This window comes from Carassius auratus, chromosome 9 (assembly GCF_003368295.1).
Source record: "Carassius auratus strain Wakin chromosome 9, ASM336829v1, whole genome shotgun sequence".
NCBI lineage: Eukaryota > Metazoa > Chordata > Actinopteri > Cypriniformes > Cyprinidae > Carassius > Carassius auratus.
In genome coordinates this window covers 33,304,579-33,327,105 of record NC_039251.1, presented here as the reverse complement: position 1 = coordinate 33,327,105, position 22,527 = coordinate 33,304,579, and the positions used below count along the sequence as shown (strand labels likewise).

The window sequence follows — 22,527 nt, the reverse complement described above, 5'->3', positions numbered from 1 at the left end:
TATTAAAAATATGATAGCAGTACATTCTGACATTCAAATTAAATTTAAATTATGGCTAATGTCTAATGAGACATCCACTGCTGTGCTGCCTAAGCTAAAAGCTTTGATTGTGATTGAATAATTGTAAAATATATCAAATAAATGCGAAACCAAATAAAAAAGTTGTTTAACCATGCTTATTCCCCTGATTTAACTACCTTAAACTATGTTCACTCATAGACAAGTGAAAACTACACTGTGGTGTTGTCCAAATTCAGCTTAACTATTTGCATGTCACATGGTGACAACTATCCAATCAGGTACCAGGTTATCTGACCAACGTAATTATTCCGGAAAATAAACATAAAAGCTATTTATAAATGGAGATTGTTCTCTCTGCACAGTTTTCTTGGATTTGAGCTCATAAAATACTATGTGTTAAATTGCAAAGCATTATATATTTTGTTTGCAAGTAAATATGGAAGCAAGGGGGTTAAATGAGGAGTTGAGAAATGTTTACCCGTCTGCCTTCAGGGCGCACTCAAGCCGGTCAGCGGCAGAAACTCCGGTGTTCTCCACGGCGGAGCGACCGACTTCGACGAGCGCTGAGTCTCTCACTCCTTACGTTTCTTTTCCAGCCAACATTGGCACAAGCTCCTCAGTCACTTTTGGATGTCGTCTCGTAAGTTGTTATGGTTGCAAAGTTTCACAGAACGCCGTGTTTCCGTCTAGTGTTGTAAAACAGAATGCAAATGGACAGTCTGCCAGTAAACCCGTGGACTATGGCTGGCTTAAGGAGGTCGCTTTTTACCAAAGTTACACAGGTTCCTACCCTGTGTATTTTGATTTACCTGTAGTTCATAAAACAATGGCCGGAGATTCCAGACATGAGACGTGTTTGACGATGGAAGACCACCCGCCGTGGAAGTGGTCAAACAATTGCAGCAGTCAACTTTATTGCTCCAAAGACCAGACGCAGAGCCAGCATTTCTGGAAGCCATCATTAACAGGTAAAACTTGTGAGATCTGCACTGTGAATCACTCCTCGCCTCTCTTCATTAGTTTTGACACCGCCTTATTAAATGCCACGATCATGACCGTATTAAAGTAGTTAAAATAATTATTAAAAGAAATAATAAGTACAGGCTATGTCCGACGAAATAAATCAGGACAAAAATAAAAAACGTTCCCTGTTAAGTAAATTGTGTTTTTTATTATTATTTTTAATATTTCTAATTTTTACCTGGCTTTCTTTGGATGGAAATTTACAAGACGCTATTTATTTTTTTATTTTTTTATTAAATTAATGTTAACATTTATATTATTGGAAGCTCTTTCTTTAAAAGGCTGTTTAAGGTAAATTGCAAATGTTACATCATTGTTACTCCTGGAATAATAAAAAGATCTTTTAACAAAAGGCAGCCTTATGATTATAATGATTTGTATTTCCTAAGAGGGAACAGGGGGTTCATTCTGTCCGCGCGGGAGAAAGAAGCGGGTTCCTTACACAAAATTGCAACTGAAAGAGCTCGAGCGGGAATACACCAACAACTACGTTCATTACAAAGGAAAAGAGACGACTGATCGCTTTTTATACAAACCTGTCTGAGAGACAAGTAATAATAGGGTTTCAAAATCGCCGGATCAATGATAAGAAGAGACCTAATATCTGCATTTAATTTTAAACCTATTAAAGGTTTACTCGTGCATATGCTGATTTATATTTATATAGTTTAGAGTTTAGCCATATGTTATTTTTTCATTCATTTGGGGGGTTTTCCTCACAGTTTTTTTTTTTTTTTTTATATATATAATTTAAGTATTGTTAAACAATTGCCATTAGTTGTTTCTACACCATAAGCCAGGCCACTGATCTTTCCTTTCAGGAATTTTCGTTTCATGTGAGTGGAGTGCTTAGTCTTGTATAGTATTATTTGTGGACGGATCTGTAACTTTGACGCTAATATATATCGAGCATAATGTTGATTTAAGAGATCCGAGCGACTAAAAGTTAATGTGTTGAAAGACTGAGGCTGGGTTCTACGAAGCACCGAGTAATAGCTTGGAAATTCAATCATAAAGTTATTCAAGTGTTTTAATTTATTTATTGCAATTGCAAAGCTACTGAATGAATCAATAATGCATTTATATAGAGTTTTACGGTGTATTGCTGTACACCCAAAGCGCTTTACAGTCGTGTATTCAACTGCTTGAATTTAATTTTTAACAGCTAATAGACCCGCATTTTTATGTAGCCCTACTTTGAGAAACATTCATGAATTTCAGTAGTACGAATTGTTTAGACCTGCAGCGGTCTGTAAATGTATTTTAAACATGAATAAATGGGAACTCATAGGCTTCTGGTAAAATGTAAGCTATGCCTCAAATGTCCTCGAAGTCGCTTTGGATAAAAGCGACAGCTTTTGCGTAAACGTGATAAATGTGAAGAGTAAAGTTTTAGATACAATATTTAAGTGAAATATCCATACACGGTTATTATTTTGCTAAATCAGCCCACTTATAATTGTTTAAGTGTTTGGCTGATTATTTAAAGATTCACTGAAAATCTTTGAAAATCAAAAAAAGACAAGAGAAATATCTACACAACACAAACCTTTTTGTTTCCTTTCAAATAGAATTGCATTATTCAAAACGTTAACAGGTTTTAAACTGGGTCTTCTCACTGACCTTGAGACGTTTTGTCAGACTAGACCTTGACTTCAAGAGGTCTCGTGAATAAAACTGGCCACCAATTCATGAACCTGCATCGCCACCTACCGGTTACTGTGTGCCTTACCTTTAAGCCCAAATACATGTCTGCATTAAAAGCAAACCATTCTGACAATTAATTTAGAAGCTTTGATCATTTAATAGAAAATATGGCACTTTAAGGTATGAATAAATATGTAACATGCAGTGGCAAAAAAAAAAAAAAAAAAAAATTGAGCTAAAAAGTTATATTAAGTTAGCCTATATTTGTTGGTCAGAAAATACTTCCCCTGGGGACTCTCATGGCAACTCGCAGCGGTTTTACGTTTTGCTGAATAGCTGGCAAATTCATGCGAGGGTTTAACAACGGCTCAGTATCATTTTAAAGAAAATGTTTATAGTTCTCTGTCACGCTGTTTTCAGCTTTTATAAGCGAAGCTTTTCATCAAATTGTCTGTCTGGTTGTTTGGGACAAATTGTAAATTAAATTTAGACTATGACAAACGGGTTTACTGTGGTTTTTAAATGCACTTGGACTTGTTTTTGGTAAATCCGCGTCTGGACTTTGACCTTGAACTATACTGATGTACAATATCATTTTCATATACACATTTTAGTTTTTTTAAGGTTGAACAAATGATTCTGGTCTTCTGTGTTGTCTTTGCCAACAGCATGTGACTTTCTAAAGCTATCCGACTTTAAAGGTTTTCTTGAATTTACTGGACCCGTAAAATGTGGGAGGTTGTACTGTCTCCACTCTTTCCGGAAACTGCCTGTTTACAATAGTCATTTTGCTTGCACGTGCGTGTATGTGCACATTCTTAAAACCGTGTTTTGGATCATCTGGAAAAATCTTTGAAGGTAAGTATAAAATTATAAGTATTAAATATAACTTGTGTTTCCTACAGTGTCAAATGTGACGGACAGATTACAAAGAGAACCCGGCATCTAAAGTAGGCTAATGTTTAATTTCTTGCGCCAATAGCTGGGCATCTCAAGACAACCGACTTAAATGTTTATGTAAGAGCTGTTTTTTTTTTTTTTTTTTTGCACTTTCTATATTTTACAGAATATAAATAATGAATCGTGCTTTACCTAAACCTTATTTTAAATATATAGATTGAAATGAATGAATCGAGTTAAGATATCGCCACTCTGTAAGGAAATTATTATTTTTTTCAGGCAAAATAGAAAGGGATTTTTATTTTTTATAGATAATACTCTATCAAAATTGTAATAGACTATTGCACAGAAAAGATTTAAAGATTTTTTTAAGCATGTGTTTGTGAGCCTAATGTTTTTTAAACCCCTGTTTACTTAATAAAACACGAACGCAGTTTTTGACTATGTAGCCAAACCAGTGTGTGTGTGTGTATGTGTGTTATACATACACACATACATATATATATGTCATATGTAAAACTGCATTACTAATATATATATATATATATATATATATATATATATATATATATATATATATATATATATATATATATATATATATATATATATATATATATATTAGTAATGCAGTTTTACACATCCAAATGCATATTTCCCCATAAGCAAGCCAAAAGCACCAGTAATCTTACTTTCTGTAGCATAGCCTTCATTATTAATAAACGGTATCATTTTATGCAGATGTTATTTGTATTCTTATGCAGATTTTTTTTCTATTGTTTTCTATATTTGTTATTTTATACATTTGCTTGTACAATAAATAATTTACAAAAATAGAGAATCATGCATTACCTAAACCTCTTTTACTATAGGCCTATATATATATATATATATATATATATATATATATATATATATATATATATATATATATATATATATATATATTAGACCGGAAACTGAACTGTGATGTTTTCAAATGCTGTTTGCTATTTTATATGCTTTTTATGCAATGCCTATTTCTGACTTTGCAGCACGACCGTCACATGGGCGTGACCAAACATTTGACTTTGCATAACACGTGATGATGCATTAACAAATCAACAATTACCTTGCTAGTATTCTTTAGGGGTTTCTAAAAACGGTTTTAAGAAGCGTTCGGGAAAGCTCGTCAGAAATGTGCGAGCACAATCTTCTTAGTTCTGGGTATGTTGCTCCTCTTTTGAATTTTCACTCTTCCGACTCCCTGTATCTCCAAAACTTGCGAGGCAATGGAGTCCATCTATCTGGGCTTTCGCAGATGTCCTATGGTAGAAGAGAGCTGTGCTCGCTCCCGTGGACTTCTCCAAGTTCGTGCACTACTCCGACCCAGAGCCGCGCCTACAGTGGCTACTCTCAGCCGTTCTTTAGCAGTTCAGCCGCTGTGAGCGCTAGCCTCAACACTCACAAGAAGGGCTCACTGGAGGAATCCGGGAGGTACTACTTCCAAGATGTCAGCCACAAATCAGAGGAGCCTGGACGACCTAATGCATCTTACGCGAGTGAACAGAGACTCACTTCTGACTCCGCCAGCAACGAAGTTTCAAACTTGGAAAGGCGACAGCAGAACAGGCTTGCACAGAATGAACTTAACTTCATTGACCAGCCAGTGACTGATGCTTCAAAGCAGTCTGTCAGCTCCATCGCTCAAATGCAGCCATCACTGGACACCCCGACTATTAGATCAGCCTTCTCCGATGGTACACAACTTCTTCCTTGATTTCAGTGGATTTTACTCTGTGGTCTTTGTATGTGTGATGTTATAAAACCGTTTGCTTTATTCAGTTATAGGCAAGCTGTTTCAGACATCGAGTTTTCCACGCTTAACTTTTCAACACAAGTTTGTTTTCAGACAGGATAAAATGCAAAGAATAATAATAATTAAGCATGCCCCACGATTAAGTATAAATGACAGTTGTGTTTTTAAGGGTTAACATCGAATAAGTATTGAATGGTTAATATTTTTCTCTCTATTTTTCCCAGGACTGCCGTGGTGTCCCTCACAGGTGAGATCAAGAAAAAAGAGGAAACCTTACACGAAGACACAGTTAGCCGAACTGGAGAACGAGTTTATGATGAATGAATTTATAAACCGACAGAAACGAAAGGAGCTTTCTGAAAGATTGGAACTGAGTGATCAGCAAGTGAAAATCTGGTTTCAGAACCGCAGGATGAAGAAAAAGAGACTTATGATGCGCGAGCATACCTTTATTGTTTACTAACTCTTTTCTTTCTTTCATTATAATAATAGTCTAGGATTTGTTTGTTTTTTAGGTGGTGGCATCATTTATACAAAGTGACTTTTATGACGGAGATGCAAGCCCTTCTATCTGGAAACGATAATCTCCAAAAAAACTATGAAATGTAATTTAATATAAAATAGAATATAATAAAACTGAATAAACTATGGAATAATTACATTTGACATTTATATGTATTAGCCATGAAGTCACTGTATTTGTATATGTCTGGATGTATGTTTTTGGTAGAAAAACGCTAATTCCAAAGTGGTAATGCTAGCTTGCTATATATAGTCTAAAAAAAGATTTTGTTGTTTAAAACCGCAGCAAAAATTAGAGTAGGCACGTCATGTGTATATTGGGTTCATATCATACATTCTGGCGTCATTTAAAAGTACACTGGGCAGCTAACAGCTAACTGCAGTCAGACATTCCAACCTTTAGTAATTTTGATGAAACCTGATTAGTATCTTCCGATCTAAAAATGTAAGTTTTGTTGTATTTTAACCAAAAGTGTTACGTGTAATATTTATTCAGTGTTCTGTAAATTCTGCATTACATTAAACATCTGCTTCTTGTGCGATGTTTGTCTGGTTTAATTCGATGGGTGATTCTAAAATGCTCTTCTAAAAAGCAGTGGTGCCTCTAGTCCAAGCTCAAGTTCGTTTATGCTAATATACAAACACCGAGTGCGAATATCTGTATTCTATGAATCGCCATCATTTTATATTTTCTGAAATTATATCTTATTGAATTAAACTGAATTTGAACGAACTAACTAAGTGCTGTAACTATGCGGTAAGGGTGTATAGGTAAAAAAAGATTGAACGGCTAAACAATTAATTTCGTAGCTACTAGTATTTCCTTTTGTAGATATTTAATACAACCTTATTATTTTAACTATTTTTTGTTTGCTTCAAATAGTTTGTTCACATTGCGCCCGTAAATAAACTTGCTAATTATTAATTGGAATAACTATTCATTTTGAAAGAGTATATGGAACAGGAAAATCAGTGGTACCATCAGTTGATATATAAAGATAGATATTTTAATATCACTATGGCAAACTAGTGGCATATGGACAATGTTCAACGCCATCTTTCCAATCCACACGTAATGTACTCACACTGTTTTTCTGCAATATATATTGGTAAACAATGTGGTACCATTATAGTAAAACAAAAGGTGTACACACACACAAACACACACACACACACACATAATGTAGGCCTTTGTAGTTACATTGTAAAGTGGTTATTATTCTTCGCAACTTAAAATCATGATTGCACAGAATGTAATCACCATTTTGTGTCACCAAATGTAAGTATATTACTACCAGTATATTATTTCATTAATATTATCCAGTATTACTACAAATATTACATAGTTAATTTTGGTCCAAATTGTCTTGACAATTCCCTTTAAATGCGATAAAGACCGAACTGTGTTGAAAGACAGGACAAGAAACAAATGGAATGAAATTTTCTTGAGATCACTGCCAGACGTTTTTCGACCACTGTAGTAACTGGGGGCGCCAATACAAAGTTAAGGTCAAGTTAGTGACCGATATTGTCAAATGAAGACAAATATAGAAATCACACACACACAAACGTTGTGCATTTTTACTTTCTCCAAAAATGATTTATGGTTTATAAGCATCTTGAAAAATGGGGACATGGGTCATGTCCTCATAACACACCCTCTCCTTGTAATACCTGTGTCATACCCATGTCATTATACAGAGTTGTGTCCTGATATGACACAAAAACATGCCCACACACACACACACACACACACACACACACACACACACACACACACACACACACATATATATATATATATATATATATATATATATATATATATATATATATATATATATATATATATATATATACGATTTTGCAAAAATAAGGCCATAAGACCAAACAACATTATAATTAATTTGATGCGCTAACGCTCAGTACAGGTTTACATTATTGCGAAAATTTTTGTATTTGGTGTTGAAAAATCTTTGGACTTCACATCGACTGTTAAACAGACCTTTCACTTGCTGTGCTCTTACACTTTGGGTTCTACCCAGAACAAAGGAGTAGCACATGAAAAAAAAAAAAAAAAACTCTTAATTATGGATCGTACAAGATTTCGTTAAAAACTTCACTGCGAGATTCAGCTATCTTGCTATTTACTCGAACATGAACTTTAACATCTGTTAAAACTAAATCAGATTTATTTATTCGTTTATTTATTATGGAATGTTTATTCATTGTAAATATAGAGGCCGTGCGACAATTTAACAATAAAACACATTATTATCTGTATTAGTCACTACAGGAAGATATGCAGATTAAATAATAAATAATAATAATACATTTTTTTTAATAAAACCAGTACAAGTCAGTACAAAAACAACGTAACTACTTTGTTTGTTTATTTGTTTTATAAGCTTAACACCAACTTTGTATATATATATATATATGAGATGTGTATATATCGGAGGGGGGAAAAAAACTTTAAAGTTGAACTTTTTCTGTAGGCTCTCGGTAGGAATATACAAGTCACTTTTTACCTCCAACCAGGACACTACACCAAAGCACATCCTTTTGCTTGTGCAATAAAATGATTTGGTTGGCGGCTGATGGTGATTGCCGGCTGCGCATTGTCTCAGACCACAGACGTTCAAAGCCAGAACAGTTGTTTTGTACTTGGCAGTGTGAATCTGTGTATCTCTTCCTGTTCTCCCTTTCAATCACTGCGTCAAGGAATTTCATTTAAATCGTGGCTACTGGAATACATTATCAGACATAAATGGAGATTTTACTTCACGCTAAAAAGAAAGGTACAGTTGAAAATGTTATTACGCTTTACTAGCTTTATATTGCACTTTGCCGTTTTTGGAAAAGCTTTCTTGTATACCGTTTACACTGTGACTTAATTTTTACTTTCTGTAGACTGTGCAGAATAATCAGAAAATGTTTTCACTGGCATCACGACTGATAACTATTTGATGAAATGCATTACCTTTTTGTTGGCTCCTACATTTTTCCTACTTATTTTTTTCCACTCTGTCTTTTTCAGTCTTTTATATGCCTTATATGTATAACCCAAGGTAGAACACAATATGGACTTTCCAGGAATTTTCTTAAAAGAGTATATTACAGCTTCAGAAACTTGCATATAAACCATGTGTTTAAAAATGTACAGTGAATTTTGATCATAATGCATGATAGTCTCAGTTAACGAGTATCGGGAAAGAAAGAGGTTAAAACATTGCAGTTTTGCATCAGTCGTCGAAGTTTTCTTTCGGCCGTGGTGGTAAGAGGTTGGGAAACCTAGGAAAATCTTAAAATAAAGCAACTGAATAGTCCAACTTAACATGGTGCGTTGGAAATAGATTACTTAACGTTGTAATACAGGTACTTTATTACTATTGTATGATTTTAAACGAAATATTTAATGTTTTATTTTATTTTCTGTGATTGTTTACTAATGCCTTGTAGTGCACACTGGGAAAACAACAAGGGAGTTTAAAAAATGTAGCCAACCAATGACCTTCTCCATGCGGTTACCTATGAGCCGCTTACTTAATGACTGATATTGATATATGGTAATTTTTTTTTTTTTTTTTTTTTTTTTTTTTTTTTTTTACCGGATCACATGACACAATTACCTCAAGAATCGATCAAGATGAATTGCACGTCAGCGTACGTTTCCGATTTTTTCTTCCTCGCGTGTCCTATCCACACGCATATGGTGCAATAGATGGGCAAAGTTTAACAGTCAAGCAGACGATTTTTCCTCTAAGACTAAAGCGAGCAATGACGGACTACGAGGATCGCAGCAACTGTGCATCTAATATGTATTTACCGTACTATGTTTCTGCTCCTGATTTTTCGTCGGTCTCATCGTTTTTACCCCAAACTACAGCGTGTCAAGTCAATTTTCCCTATTCCTCCAACCTAGCGCAAGTCCAACCTGTTCGTGAAGTGACTTTCAGGGACTATGGACTGGATCATCCGAGCAAATGGCATTACAGGGGCAATTACGCTTCGTACTATTCAACTGAGGAAATAATGCACCGAGATCTCCTGCAGTCATCAAACAGAGCGGAAATGATTTTTAAGAACGATTCCATGTATAGCCATCACGGTGGTACTAACTCCTCGTGCAATTTCTTCACCAACGTCGGCCAAAATGGGGTGCTTCCACAAGGATTTGATCAGTTTTTTGAGTCTGTTAACTCTGAGAAGCCCAACCCTGAGCAGTCCAAACAAAAGCCAGATACGAGTGTCCCCGGAGATGCTGCATGCAATGTGTCTACAGACAGCGCGGAGCAGACCAAACGAAACCCCACCGAAACCATGGAGGAGGAATCCTCAATATCAACCTGCGACGAAGAAAAGAACAGCGACTCAAGTAGGTCCACGCTTTTAACGGCGATTCACTTCACATTACTTTATCGGTTAGCTTTTATGTGCGGCTTTATAAGCATGCAAAAGTTTTTATGTAGCTAGTAAGATTCTCTTTGCTGTTGTAAAAATCTTTACGATGTGGAGGCGCTTTCGTCGGATCATTATATATATATATATATATATATATATATATATATATATATATATATATATATATATATATATATATATATATATATATATATATATATATATATATAGCCTAGCCTATATATTTTCGCGGTTAAATTGCTGCAAAGATATAAATTATCGTTTTGATAAGAATCGTGAAAGAGCAAAAGGTTTTAAAAACATTCGGCTTATTGCTTGATTCAGTGGTAATTACTTATATCACAAAATATTTTAACTTAGAAGAGAAACACTTTAATCTAATTACTCGTGTGCGCTTGCGTGCATGATTTTCGATGTTCTCGCGCGTATGTGTGTGTGTGTGCTTGAGTGTGTGGGCCGCTTGCATGCTTGAGTGTATTTCATGTGTCAGAGCTTGTGTTGTTTTAAAGTTTATGTATACATAATCACGTTTTTGTAACTGCAATGTGAATTACACAATAGAACAGTTATTGTGAAAACGGTTTAGGCATTGCATTAGTAGCCCATCTGAAGTATCGAATTGACTCGAACTTTTAATGTTATCTCCTGACGTATCTGCAGTTGTATTGCAAGCGAGTTAGACTTCAAAATTATTTTAATGTAATCATTGTAATGTTACCTTTCTCTTTGTAGGTGCAACAAAGTCCAGAAAAAAGAGATGCCCATATTCGAAATACCAGATCCGAGAACTTGAACGAGAATTCTTTTTCAATGTTTACATAAACAAAGAGAAACGTCTGCAGTTGTCCAGAATGCTCAGCCTTACAGACCGACAAGTGAAGATTTGGTTCCAGAACCGAAGGATGAAAGAGAAAAAGTTGAACCGGGATCGTCTCCAGTATTTCACTGGAAATCCATTGTTCTGAAAGCCATGATATTGACCGATGAGACGCTGAAACGATGGATATTCTATTATGGCATAATTGTGGGACATCATCCATTCGTCGGACACCTGGGTTTTTTTCACGTCAACTCTGTATTTTAAAACTATGCAAAATATTTGCTATCAAAAATTAATGAGATCTGCCATTCAAATTCTGCACAAATGATCTACAACAGTGTATTCGCGATGACGGAAATTATGAGTTATCAGGAACAGATAGGTACCTCGACAATCTCTTCATACTCTGTGTTAATGCCACTGAAATGCAGTAGCTTTGTATTTGTATTTATTTATTGTGTTTTGAATTGTTCCATGAAGTTCCATGAAATACATTCAAGTTCTGCATAAGCAGCAATACGTTTGGTTACATTAAATCAGTACGTAATTACATTGAGGTAGAACTGTGTATGCATTTATTCGTTTGAAGCATGTAATGTATCTATGTATTGAATAAATAAAAAATACACCATATTTCCATCTATTACTGTTACGCCTCTTGTGTGTGATGGTGCGCGTCTAAGTCAACCACAAAATTTCTTATTTAACAGTTATTTGTTATTAAATAACATTCAAGTTATTTAACAGAGTTGCATTTCTTAGTGTTCGCCTTATTATTTTTCAGACGAATACTATATGTTTTTAATCATTACACAGGATGGAAGAACGTGAGGTTGAGAGAGGACTATTTTCAATGGTAACTTTAGGTCTTTGACTAATTCCCTTCCTTGTATGTTGTTTTACACTTAGGCTATTTACTAAACCTTGAACAGTCTAGACAGTACAATAAACTGTGGGCAGTAAATTAAATTGGGGCTATTGGACCCACTATCCACTTCTACTGCGACTTTGCCCTGAAACACAAAGGGTGCAGATGTTTTGTTTTTCTGTCTAGAAAGATGTGCACTTAGATTGTGATAAAATAAAAGTTTAAAAAAAGTGTCTTGAAATCCTCGAATTACAATCCAGCGCACTACACATCACCGCACTTCTATAAGCTTAACCGGGCCGATTTATGACAAATGTAGCACGATAATACTCACAGCAATTGGCTTTTCCGTAGTGGTTTAGAGAGTTAGATGTCGTCAACAAATGTAAAACTTAAAATGAATTATTGCATTTGAACTTCTCAAATGTCAAGGTCTTCACCCTTAACCTTTTTGAATAAGTAAAGGCGCCTTTTTGAGGTTCTCTTTGAAAAACTACGCCCTCTCAGAGGCGCCGCAGTGCAGCACGGTCCAATATGGCCGCTGCATCCACTCGCTCCACTGGCAACAACGACCTGCCTTTAAAGGCCTCCATACAGATAGACCTACCTCTTACTAGGTTAAATACTACAGACAACTACACATAGACGCCGTTTGGCTACGTGAATATAAACCCATGTAAAAAAAAAAAAAAAAAAAAAAAAAAAAAAATATATATATATATATATATATATATATATATATATATATATATATATATATATATATATATATATATATATATACAATCATATCACCTCCTCAATAAGGCTGCGAGTGTTTCGGTGGTGTATTCTTAAGACTATGCTTAAACAACCAAAACGATTACAAAAGACTCTTGGTGAATACATTGTTTGTTGATTATTATCTCATCAGTAGACATATATTTAAGAAGCGACTACTCTGTGGAAGCAGAATGGAAAAGCAAATCTGAGTTCTGTAGTGCTACGCAGAAATATACGAGCTATTTTTCCCCCTAGATATGAGTTTGCTAATTGTTTTAGCTGTGTGTACCACATATCCAAGTTATTAAATGTTGTGTGTTTTGTAATTTATTTCCTGTCATAATAAGGAATGTTAGACATCCCTTAGTTTATTTACATTTTGTTGATACTGCTCGAAGCCACGAGAGGGCGGACTTACAGCAATGATTTGACCTGGTGCTATGTGTAATCCAAGTGTAGCTGTTCTCAAAAACAATGACTATGATCTTGAGCGGAGTTATGTGATCTAATTTAATGTTTTTACGCCCGCGTACTGTTAAAGGCAATACGTCATTATTGCTATTCAATTCTATCCTTAATTAGATTCATGCTGCTTCATTATATTTCAAAATAACATAGAGAGAAAGAGAGAGAGAGAGAGAGAGAAATAAACGGAAAACCCAGCAAATATATTTTAGTTGTATACGTTGGATTTATTTATTGGGAAGACAATTTCTGTATACATCTGCCTAGTCTCATTGCCTTTTACACGCCTTTTCTCTATCCGTTCAATAAAGAAGATCATACATAAATAGAACCTTATTATTAAAACTATTATAACTAGTATGATTGTTCTTGTTGGTTTGTTGTTGTTGTTGTCGTTACGTTATATTGCAAGCATAGCCCATTACAACGTAGCATATTTTTAAGGTCTTCCTAAGCTTTTAGTTTTATAATATATTTTGTAAGCCGTTCTTTGGGAGACGGCAGATTTGCGTGTACACTGGAAAAATAAATGAAATGTAATACTTCTAATGATGTATGGATTTTAGCATAGCGTAGCAGCAGTCCACTATATTTAGGTAATTGTTAAACTGTACGCATCTCTATGGCATCCTCTTATTAATCGTAGGTCTATTTTTATTCATTTCATCTATTTATTACTCAACATTTATTAACCAACAATTTAAAAAGCCTAGACAAAACCTTTGTCGAAAAATCATAGCCTGCACTATTTACTAGAGAGTACATGAGTAAAAATGTATTTATCTTTTAATTTGAAAGCCGAGATAAATTATCAATTTTTTATATTTGTCGGCCTATTTGACATGTGTGATCAACAAAACAGTATACTTCCAAATATGAAAATTGTGTACCGGCTTGGTGTCAGTCCTCTGGTGTCACGTCAGTTCTCTGCAGTGATTCTGTATTTGTTTGCATTAATTATTTGGGGAAACGGATAGTGTTTACGATTTACTTCAGTGTATGGAAACCCACGTATTTAGCGCGTGTATGCGTGCTTTTAATGTTTTATTAAAATGATGTAAGGAATTTGCCGTGACTATTCCGTAATTTAAAATTATGTTAAGATTTCTATATAAACAAGTTCATAACTCCGTAGAGCTATTTTACATTTTAGTTTTTATGTATACTATATAAGGACAATATTACTGCTTTGTGACAATATACACACTGCCGATGATTAATTCAACAGCATATAAAGATAGCATTTAATTATGTGCACATTTTCATTGTGTCAATTTCTGAGATCATTTGAAAACCTTTGTAGATGCTGTTTAATTCTGCAGACATATTTGCATATATAGTCTTAACGAATATTAGTGTGCATCGTTTGACAGTATTTTTTTTTATTGTAGCATCTAACATGTTTTTGCTGAGTGAGTGAATTTTTTTTTAAACCATAGTGTTTATGCGTTTTATGTGTGTGTGTGTAAATATATATATATATATATATATATATATATATATATATATATATATATATATATATATATATATATATATATATTACAAGACACGATCGTATAAATTGATTTATAAAAACCCTCTTCAATCTGAACATTTATAAGAACTGCATTACTTGCGCAAAGATGAAAATTAATTAAAACCTTTGACTTCCGCTATAATTTGGTATGCTATAGAAACAGCCTTCCTTACATCTTTATAATGATAATGTGAATGATAACGTGATATAACACACAGTCTGGCTAACATTCAATTGTTATTTAACAAGTAAAATGTTTATTTAATTTCATTTAGAAAATAACAGCAAATAACACACATGGTATTACACGAATTATTATATAGTTATCACATTTGAATTTCCTTTGCTTATGATAAAACGGCCTGACTGCAAACAGGCAACATCCATGGTGTAGAATAGAATATGGATTATAAAGTCAAACAAAGAAAATAAGAAATCACAATGTTGCTTTTCACCCTTCATCCAGTTAGCGGTGTTTGGGTCCGACGCCTCATTTTGTTCGGTTTCGTTCTCAGTATTTTGCCTGCTGAAAATGTGAACTACGAGAAATTCCTTCTGCGGTGTCTGCCGACATTTCTTCTCTTGACCTTGGAGTTAAAGTAAATACAAAGTAGACTGTGTTGAATTCTCTCATTTATTTTCCTGGTCCTTGCACTTTTATCAGAAGTGTATTTTAGTCAAATTTCGTCACATTTTGTCTTAATTGTATATGGTATTCTGAAAATGTATTTAACAATGTTATTTTGCCCGTCTTGGAACCAATTTCAAGTCCTTGTTCTAGGTGTCGCTGTTGACCACGTCTAAAACTTCAAACCGTGTCAGTGCGCCCACGTGACGGGGAAGAGCCTGCGTCTCAAGGCCATTTTCAAATTTCATTGGTGAGAGTGTCATGTGGTTGCAGAGAGACTCTTTGGGTTGTACAGGGATTGTTTTGCTAGATATGTCAGCTTACAGGGGACACTTCTCTGCTTCTTAAAAAAAAAAATACTCTCCAAAATGTCCTTTCCCAACAGCTCTCCTGCTGCAAACACGTTTTTGGTAGATTCCTTGATAGGGGCGTGCAGAACAGATTTTTATTCCAGCAGTAACATGTACATGCCAGCCACTGCAGAAATGGGAACCTATGGAATGCAAACCTGTGGACTCCTGCCGTCTCTTGGCAAACGGGGGGAAGTAAACCACCAAAACATGGGCATGAACGTCCACTCGTATATACCTCAAACTGATAACTGGGCAGATCCAAGCAGGTCCTGTCGATTAGATCAACCGCTCAACCAGATGTCCACCTGCACATTTTCACAAAGCATAAAAGAAGAAACGAACTGTTGTATGTACTCCGACAAGAGAGCAAAGGTCAGTTCGTCCGAGATACCCGCGTACTCCAACCTGATTTCCGAAACATGTTCCGTTGATAGTCCCGAGATTCCTGTCCCTGGATATTTTAGACTAAGTCAGACTTATGCGACGGCGAAAAACCTGGACTATGACAGCGAGACGATGAGCCCGAGCACTACGTTAATGCAGCTGAACAGGGTGACTCCAAAGGCGCAGTCAACGCCCTTTGTCGAGGTGGAAAAGAAGCTTCCGCTCGATCGGGACACAAGGAGCTCTTCCCCTGCACAGACTCCGGAGCCCAAAGTCAGCACGCTGGAGGAGAAGAACTGCTCAACTGAGGCGTCTGTCTCCAGCCCTGAATTGCCACACAGAGAAGGCAAAGGTGGGTACAATAAACGGATTAATCGCGTCTTGGTGTAATGCGAACGCTCCGGCATCATAAAACCCAATATAAAACACAAACAACCCGAAAGTCGTAATGTTTAATGGGAGTCTTACTCAGGTTGCAGTAAAAGCCTTAACAGGAAACAGCGCTGCGAGGGCGCCTTAACATCAAATACCTTTTGTTGCAAGTGACTTGACAATCTTTGTTCAATATAAGCAGTATTGTCTCGTTGAAATGTGTTTGCAGCTTTATCCATTCAGCACGAAATGAATGTACTTTCAATGTAGCAACCATTCATTGCCATATATTTGTTACTAACTGCAACATTGTTAATAGGCTATAGCTTGACAAAATCATATTTCTGGTAATTGTAGGCTATAAAAAATGCATTGTTATAAGGGGTTATTTAGCTTATTAAAACTTATTGTTAACTGAAAAAAATAAAAAATAAAATTAACACAACAATTCAGTAGAAGTACGGACCAAGGACCAAGCGAGGCCACATGGGCTATTATTTAGACTCAGTAGGCTACATTCATTATAATGCACTGTAGGCATAGGTTTGATTATGATAACTGTTTTAGCAAGAATACTCTTTCTATTTTTTTCATGCAAAAACAGTGTCTTAATTTCCCTCATTTATTTTTGTTTTGCAGAGTCTAAAAACGACACACCCACGAGCAACTGGTTAACCGCGAAGAGTGGAAGGAAAAAAAGGTGTCCGTACACGAAACACCAGACCTTGGAATTAGAAAAAGAGTTTTTATTCAACATGTACCTGACTCGGGAGCGCCGTCTAGAGATAAGCAAAAGCGTCAACCTCACTGACAGACAAGTGAAAATCTGGTTCCAAAACCGCAGGATGAAACTCAAGAAGATGAGCAGAGAAAATCGTATTCGTGAACTCACATCCAATCTCACTTTTTCGTGAGCATGAAAACAAGAGCATTTCAAGAACTTACCTCCCGTTTCGGTCCGTCTGTGTTCTCCTGTATAATGTTGACCCGAGGGCAGGGTGCATTATTTTGGCTACTTTCACGTTCCAATGTTGTGATGGTTGCTAAATCGTTGTCATTTGTTGCTACATCTTTGATTGCATTTGAAATGTGAAGCCTTGTGTATTTCAGTATGTTTCGCAGGGTATAAAACTGGTGTGAGGTCTTAACTTATATAATAAGATGGAAACAGATTGTTACGAGCGGTTTCATTTCAGAAGGGACAGATAAAAAATGTCGCAGAAACATTTGCGCTAAAACGGACATTAAAGCACATTTGAAAGTAAAGGGTACCCATTCTTTCTCCAGTGAAAACATACATTTATCTGAAATCATTACGTATAAAGGTTTCTGTATAATAGATGTTTAAATGTGTATGTATCAGTGCATGTTTGTGGCATGTGGTCAATTGACTAATAAATTCATTATGTCATAATAATGTTTGTTGTACAATTTGTATAAAAACGTTTCTAAACCACAGTTTAATCAAGACCATATTACATTTCCCAATAGTACTACCTATGTTAAATATGTGAGCAAAACAAAATCATTTAAAAATATGATCTTATGTTAAAATACAGTCCGTGTCTGGGTCTGAATTTATGTCATTTTTGTACTTTTTTTATTCCATTGTTATGAAAAGGTCCAAAACTATTTAAATGTTTTGATCGACGAAAAAGCCTTGGAAAACTAACGTGCTCGTTCATTCTTTAAATTAACATACAATACAAATTCAAATAAAAAAGTGACTTAGAACTAAAAGTTCTTAGTTCCTGTATGCCCAGAAAAGAAATGAAAACATTTACGAAAATGTAACTACTATGCATGGATCAAATATCAACTTCATTTGCTCAGATTTCTGTTCAAAAGAGACCAAATACTTATTTTCGTATCTTGTTTTAAGATGATAAATATATATTAATGTTCTACATTTTCCTTTCTATAGCATTGACCACACACTTTCTAATGTGCATATAAACAAACACAAAGCCACACGTCTCTATAGGCACATGCTCAGATGCCTGTGTGACCACAGATGGGAACGCAGATTATCATTTTGACCAAAACTGTAACAGCTGAGCTCTAAGTGACAACATTTCGACAAATTTTACCATATTGCAAACAACATTTTACCACTCAGATTATTTTCCACAATAAGGAAGACATATGGAATGAATTAGGCTATGTTTAACCTCTCTTTACACAAATGATATACTCTTTCTTGGACCTTTTTGTTATTTTATAGTAATGTGACGTAGCAACATCCGCTTTATGACCATCAGTTATCCCACATAGTTGTCGCCACCTTATTCATTGTTCGAAGTGTATATTATCTAAAAAAAGACGAGGATATTCCCATATTTATTATTATTATTATTATTATTATTATTATTATTATTATTATTATTATTATTATTATTATTATTATTATTTAATGATAGACACGTGGGTCAAGACACTTTGAAATGCCAAGAGTCTTTTTTATTAAGGGAACATTAATACATAATCAAATGCACCTCATAACATTTTTATTGATGCACATAAAATACTATGACTCGCTTTTCAATACGTACCGAAAATATACACAAATATTACTTCCTGTGTCAATCATACAACACCTTACAGCCAGTATAAAACTTACAACAACTGAATTGCAGATCTTAACACTAAAGCAGCGAGGAGCGTTTATAAAATATGAGAATCTGTGAGGCTGCTGTGGTTCGTTGTTTTACAGCATGTTATTACATTTATTTTACGAGGACTTGCAACTCGGAACTCTATAAAAACTTTACAAGGCTAGAGTATGACATATCTTATGACGATATTTTGCAAGATTTTACGCTGCTGGAATCGTCTGCTTAGCTATCAGTGGCGAGGGCTGGGCACTGAAATAAATGGATGCATTAATATGAACTTGTTAAAAAAATCAAATAAAATAAATACAGGTTGAATGCAGAATACCAATACAGCTAAGTTAAGATGAAAATTGTTTCTTATCTTATTTTTTAGTAGTACAAATCAAGCATACCGTTATCAGCGGACTGATTTACTCTCTGTATTAGTAAATATGATCACGTGATTCATGTAACCAATCACTGGAGATGAAGGCAGCAAAAATACTATGATTGTCCAGAGGCAAGGTCTCGGAAACAGAGTAACGTTTTATATGCGTTCGAAGGGATCCAAAAATGTCGGGTAGTTCAGCTCTCAGTAGCTATTATGTGGACTCTATTATGGGGCACGACACGGAGGATGTGTACGGAGCGCGTTATGTCCAGGGCTCACACACAGTGAGGCCGTCAGGTGTGGCGGAAAATGCGGACTTCTCCTCGTGCAGCTTCGCTCCAAAGTCAGCCGTGTTCCCTGCGTCCTGGACCTCGGTTCACCAACCATCTACTGCTGCTGTGTCCGGACTTTACCATCCGTACGTCCACCAGAGCCATCTTTCGGACAACAGATACGTGCGCTCCTGGATAGAGCCAGTCTCAAGCCATATCTCTCTATCGGGGCTCCACTCCAGCAGTCGGCACAGCGGCACAAAGACTCAAAGTTTACCGTCGAAAAGGACTGAATGCGCGGCGTTTGAAGCTGAGACACCCGTGGTTCCCGAGTTCAGCTGCAGCGCTGTGTCCGAGAGCGTAGACCAAGCGACTGAAGAAACGGTTACAAATGATATTTCGAGTCACGGTGAACCTAAAGACGAAAAACAACAACTTGACCCAAGTAAGTAAAATGAATTGCCCCTTGATTTACAACCTTCAAACTGCCCTAAACTGGAGGTTTTACAAACCTATAAAAGTGTCTGAGCTCTTACCACGGGCCGAAAAATTTGTCTGTGAGTATATATATATATATATATATATATATATATATATATATATATATATATATATATATATATATATATATATATATATATAAGAAAAAATTGTTGCATTCACACTCACTTTACAATATTTTAATGGATATATAGCAAAAAGTTATCTTTGATATTGGCATGAGTGGTCTAATCAGTTGTGGAAGTAAAGCTTATTTACGTGCTTTTTTCTTTCAGGCAACCCGGCAGCAAACTGGATCCATGCGAGGTCAACAAGAAAGAAACGTTGCCCTTACACAAAATATCAGACTCTGGAATTAGAGAAGGAGTTCCTGTATAACATGTATTTAACGAGGGATCGTCGTTATGAAGTTGCACGAATCCTGAATTTAACCGAGCGGCAGGTTAAAATCTGGTTTCAGAACAGAAGAATGAAAATGAAGAAGATGAACCGAGAGAGAAGCAGCAAAGATCCTTAGTGAACAGTGTGCTTCGGGCTCAGCTCAAAAGCTAATGCGCGCTCCTGTAATATGCTAGGTTTAGGATAGATTTTTTTTTAAATTTAAAATTTTAATTTACTTGTTCAAATGTCATCTTCTGTTTGTTGGTGTATAGTTATTATTTGAATTACTCGAAATAAATGGATATTCCACAATAAACTGGGTTATATTTGGCATAAAACGCCTAACATCTGTTTCCCAGCACCATGGTGGAGTACTGCATTCAGGGTCGGAGAATTCAGTTTCGTTAAATTCTGAAGTTACTTATCCTAACTCATAAAATTCCTACCACAAAAAATAAATATATTAATTCATTAAAATATATATAATTTTTTTTTAATAAAATAAAAATAAATGTCTTAATGTTCAGTTCTTAATGTGCTGTTCATTCAATCTGTTAATGCATGCTAAACCCGCTATTCATCTTCATGCAGCCACATTTAATAATTTGTTGTGCTTGTAATTTCTTTTCTTTTTTAAATTGGACATTAGTACAATCTCATATCTTTAATATTTCTTTTCTAGTGTATTTCTAGTTTGAGCTCTTTCTGTTGTGGTAGATGCATCAATATGGTCTAGATTATATAAGAAATTCGAACTTTTTAATTTTTATTTCTTCTTTTTTTACATTTCGTTTTGTTTTTCACACTGAAGCTTGTTTTCAGTGCTGTATAGTGAATTTGGGTGTAAGTAGGCTTTGTTAAATACTCTACTGGTGCACGTACTGTGAAAATGTTCCCTTTTTTAGACCATGTTTTATAAATAAATGGCAATTTAGACTGCACACTACTGTATGTAAATACCTTTTAAATAACAGCAATGCGATTTTATGTTGCTATACCCTGCAACAAGACTATTTTTGTTTCATGCTGAACACAAAATACAGATTCATTGTTAGGCAATATTGCAAAAAATAAAAAGGTGTTGCAAATAACCTCAATTTATCGTCAAACCTGTACCAAGAATTGCTTTAGAGCAGGAAGAAACTGGGTCCAATAAAGCTTTAGAGAGATCTAGACGTCTGGTCTAAATGAGTTTATGGTATAGGACTGTAATTGCTCTTCTCTTTGAAACTAACCACACTGGTTCTTTGTGTCTGTTACTTGCACACAAATACGTAGACACTTTTCTAGGCGTCTTGTCGATGTATTATTGATGGTGAGACTAAAGCAACATCGACCCCCCAGTACACTGAAAGTCACGTTTATTCACGAAGTGGTCCACTCTACAAACATTAACTCTTTGCTAATCTTTTGGGGTGTAACTATTACAACAAAATGCAACAGGATTTTTTTTTCATCTAAGAAAAAGGTAAATTAAATACTCAAGACAAGCTTGGTAGCTAATGTCTGTCATGTATTAGTTGCAACACCCATTTTAGATTCTGAACAAATAGACTTCAAAATATATTTAAATGACTGGAAACGTAACTGAAAAAAAAAAAAAAAAAAGATTGCTTTGCATCCTGCAATTTTCAAAGAATGCAAGATTAAACAGGGGGTGCACATTATTGCCACTAGAGGGCACAGCTGATCTGTGAAAATAATGGGCTGCCCGTGGTTGTGCACACTTACTTACAGGAGCTTAATCAGATATCAAAACAGGGTAACTACTGGAAAATGAGTTAAATACGAATTTGCTTCCAGAAAGTTCATATGTCGGAACAAACATATGCGTTCAGTTTTCCCAGTTTGCATCCGTACTTTTCATTGTCTGTTTTGAAT

General features: G+C 35.3%; 5 protein-coding genes across 5 annotated transcripts; all 5 read left to right on the top strand.

Annotated features, from left to right (window-relative positions):
* Positions 1 to 341: 341 nt before the first annotated feature.
* On the top strand, positions 342 to 1,811 carry hoxd13a (homeobox D13a). Its single transcript, XM_026272651.1, is given in 3 exon segments — positions 342 to 989; positions 1,434 to 1,525; positions 1,527 to 1,811. Coding segments are annotated over 3 exon segments (756 nt in total). The 5' UTR covers positions 342 to 457; the 3' UTR covers positions 1,659 to 1,811.
* Positions 1,812 to 4,550: 2,739 nt separating this feature from the next.
* Positions 4,551 to 6,453, top strand: hoxd12a (homeobox D12a). Its single transcript, XM_026272650.1, has 2 exons — positions 4,551 to 5,330; positions 5,614 to 6,453. Exons 1-2 carry the CDS (start codon positions 4,769 to 4,771, stop codon positions 5,850 to 5,852), a joined length of 801 nt encoding a protein of 266 aa, XP_026128435.1. The 5' UTR covers positions 4,551 to 4,768; the 3' UTR covers positions 5,853 to 6,453.
* Positions 6,454 to 9,511: 3,058 nt separating this feature from the next.
* Positions 9,512 to 11,799, top strand: hoxd11a (homeobox D11a). The gene is made up of 2 exons (XM_026272649.1): positions 9,512 to 10,289; positions 11,069 to 11,799. Exons 1-2 carry the CDS (start codon positions 9,692 to 9,694, stop codon positions 11,299 to 11,301), a joined length of 831 nt encoding a protein of 276 aa, XP_026128434.1. The 5' UTR covers positions 9,512 to 9,691; the 3' UTR covers positions 11,302 to 11,799.
* Positions 11,800 to 14,866: 3,067 nt separating this feature from the next.
* Positions 14,867 to 17,921, top strand: hoxd10a (homeobox D10a). Its single transcript, XM_026272646.1, has 2 exons — positions 14,867 to 16,487; positions 17,147 to 17,921. The coding sequence occupies exons 1-2, from the start codon at positions 15,767 to 15,769 to the stop codon at positions 17,419 to 17,421; spliced, it is 996 nt and encodes a 331-aa protein (XP_026128431.1). The 5' UTR covers positions 14,867 to 15,766; the 3' UTR covers positions 17,422 to 17,921.
* Positions 17,922 to 18,943: 1,022 nt separating this feature from the next.
* Positions 18,944 to 20,962, top strand: hoxd9a (homeobox D9a). The gene is made up of 2 exons (XM_026272647.1): positions 18,944 to 20,209; positions 20,541 to 20,962. The coding sequence occupies exons 1-2, from the start codon at positions 19,675 to 19,677 to the stop codon at positions 20,780 to 20,782; spliced, it is 777 nt and encodes a 258-aa protein (XP_026128432.1). The 5' UTR covers positions 18,944 to 19,674; the 3' UTR covers positions 20,783 to 20,962.
* The last annotated feature ends 1,565 nt before the right edge of the window (positions 20,963 to 22,527 follow it).